This window comes from Microtus oregoni, unplaced genomic scaffold (assembly GCF_018167655.1).
Source record: "Microtus oregoni isolate MIOR12 unplaced genomic scaffold, Mior012 000025F_ref0000491, whole genome shotgun sequence".
NCBI classification, from domain to species: domain Eukaryota; kingdom Metazoa; phylum Chordata; class Mammalia; order Rodentia; family Cricetidae; genus Microtus; species Microtus oregoni.
This window is the reverse complement of record NW_024543084.1, coordinates 20,877,313-20,879,105: the sequence shown is the minus strand read 5'-3', so window position 1 is coordinate 20,879,105 and position 1,793 is coordinate 20,877,313. Positions and strand designations below refer to the sequence as shown.

Here is a 1,793-nt window from a genome sequence, read left to right as displayed (position 1 = left end):
AAATAAAATGAAATAATGCATAGGCAGGAGAAATATTTCTGTTTTCTTGAGAAAGGAAAAATATTTCATAAAGAGGGCCATTAAATTAGATAATGATAAAAGGTGAATGACTGGCATGATATAAAAATTTTGTGTTCCTAAAGTTAGGACACAATGTGAAAAGGAAAATAGCCCAGGAGTGTCTGCAAAAACAAAAATAAAAAAACAAAATAATTTCCCCCAAAATGAACAAAACAGAGAGAAACAAAAGGTGTGGCTGAAGTGAAACACAGGCTGAAAAGGTGCAACTTGAAGACTCACCAGAAAGCACCAAGTCATGTGTGGGACTGAGAAGTTCTCAGATCCAAAAAGAGGGAAGACCAAGCTTTTCACTGTGAACAGACTCTCCTGCTTAGGATATTTCTCAGTGCTCCTTTCATGTCCTGATTCCTCAGACTGTAGATAAAGGGATTTAGCATGGGTGTGACTACAGTGTACATCACAGCTACAATGACATCCTTGTTATTAGTGTTGTTAGATGAGGGGACAAAATATAGCCCAATAATGGCTCCATAATAGAGAGAAACCACAGAGAGGTGAGAGCCACACGTGGACAAGGCTTTGTAGATTCCCTTGAGTGAGGGTCTTCTCAGGATGGTGGCTCCAATGTGGCCATAAGAGACCAGGATGCATATGAATGGCACAGTAATGAATAGTGATCCCACAATGAGGATGACCAGCTCATTGATAGAGGTGTCTGAGCTAGAGAGTTTAATCAAAGCAGAGAGATCACAGAAGAAGTGGTGGAGAGTGTTACCTCTAAAGAAAGAGAGACGAACTAGAAGGATGGTGTGAACAAGGGCACCAGAAAAGGACAAGAACCAGGATGCAATGACCAGTAAGATACAGACACTCTGACTCATGATTCTGTTATAGTAGAGGGGGTGGCAGATGGCCACATACCTGTCATAGGCCATGGAGGTCAGAAGGAAGTTGTCAATAGCCCCAAACATTAAGAAAAAATATGCCTGGGAAATGCACCCAGCATATGAGATGGACTGACTGTGTGTCAGCATATTCATGAGCATCTTTGGAACTGTGACTGACGAGAAAGAGATGTCTGTGAAGGCCAAGTGGCTGAGGAAGAAGTACATGGGGGTGTGGAGGTGAGAGTCCAGCCTGATGAGCAGGATGATGAGCAGGTTCCCCAGCACTGTGGTCAGGTACATGGCCAGGAACAGGGCAGAGTACATGCCCTGATCTTCTGACTGGATGGGCAGCCCCAGGAGGATGAACTGAGATGTGCTGCTCTGATTCCTTGTGCTCTTCATTTTCTGATGGAGACAAGACACAGATGTGAGAACTGGGAACATGGTCATCAATGCATAATGAAAGCAATGTTTTTAATTAGTGTATATGCTTTATCTGAGAATCTCAAACTTTTGAACACTGGTGGGAGGTTTGTCACTTAGAAACCAGTTCAACATATTTTGAAGAACTTGGAAATACCATAACAATTGTCATAAAAGAAAAGATAAGCATTGGGATGTCTAGGAATCCATAATGGAATTCTGAGTTAAGGAATGAAGAGAAAAATCTAATCACTCATCAATTAATAACAAAGCTAGTCAATGATGTATAATAGTTTTCTAGGTTCTTGACTCTCTTTACAGCTCTAGTAGCATATTGGCTAATGTTCTATATCTGGGGCTGTATTGAAATTGGAAGAACCCAGGAGCAGCTAAACAGCTATAATATATGACTGTGAAACTTAAGGGCACAGATCTATGTCAATAATATGAAATATCAGATAA

The 1,793-nt window shown here is 40.9% G+C and overlaps 1 protein-coding gene across 1 annotated transcript; it reads right to left on the bottom strand.

Annotated features, from left to right (window-relative positions):
* Positions 1-368: 368 nt before the first annotated feature.
* LOC121462755 (olfactory receptor 50-like) lies at positions 369-1,310 on the bottom strand. Its single transcript, XM_041674635.1, has one exon. The coding sequence runs from the start codon at positions 1,308-1,310 to the stop codon at positions 369-371; it is 942 nt and encodes a 313-aa protein (XP_041530569.1).
* Positions 1,311-1,793: the final 483 nt, after the last annotated feature.

What these genes read in the sequence shown, in the direction of transcription:
- LOC121462755 (XM_041674635.1), bottom strand. Translation starts at nt 1,310, where the DNA reads ATGAAGAGCACAAGGAATCAGAGCAGCACATCTCAGTTCATCCTCCTG.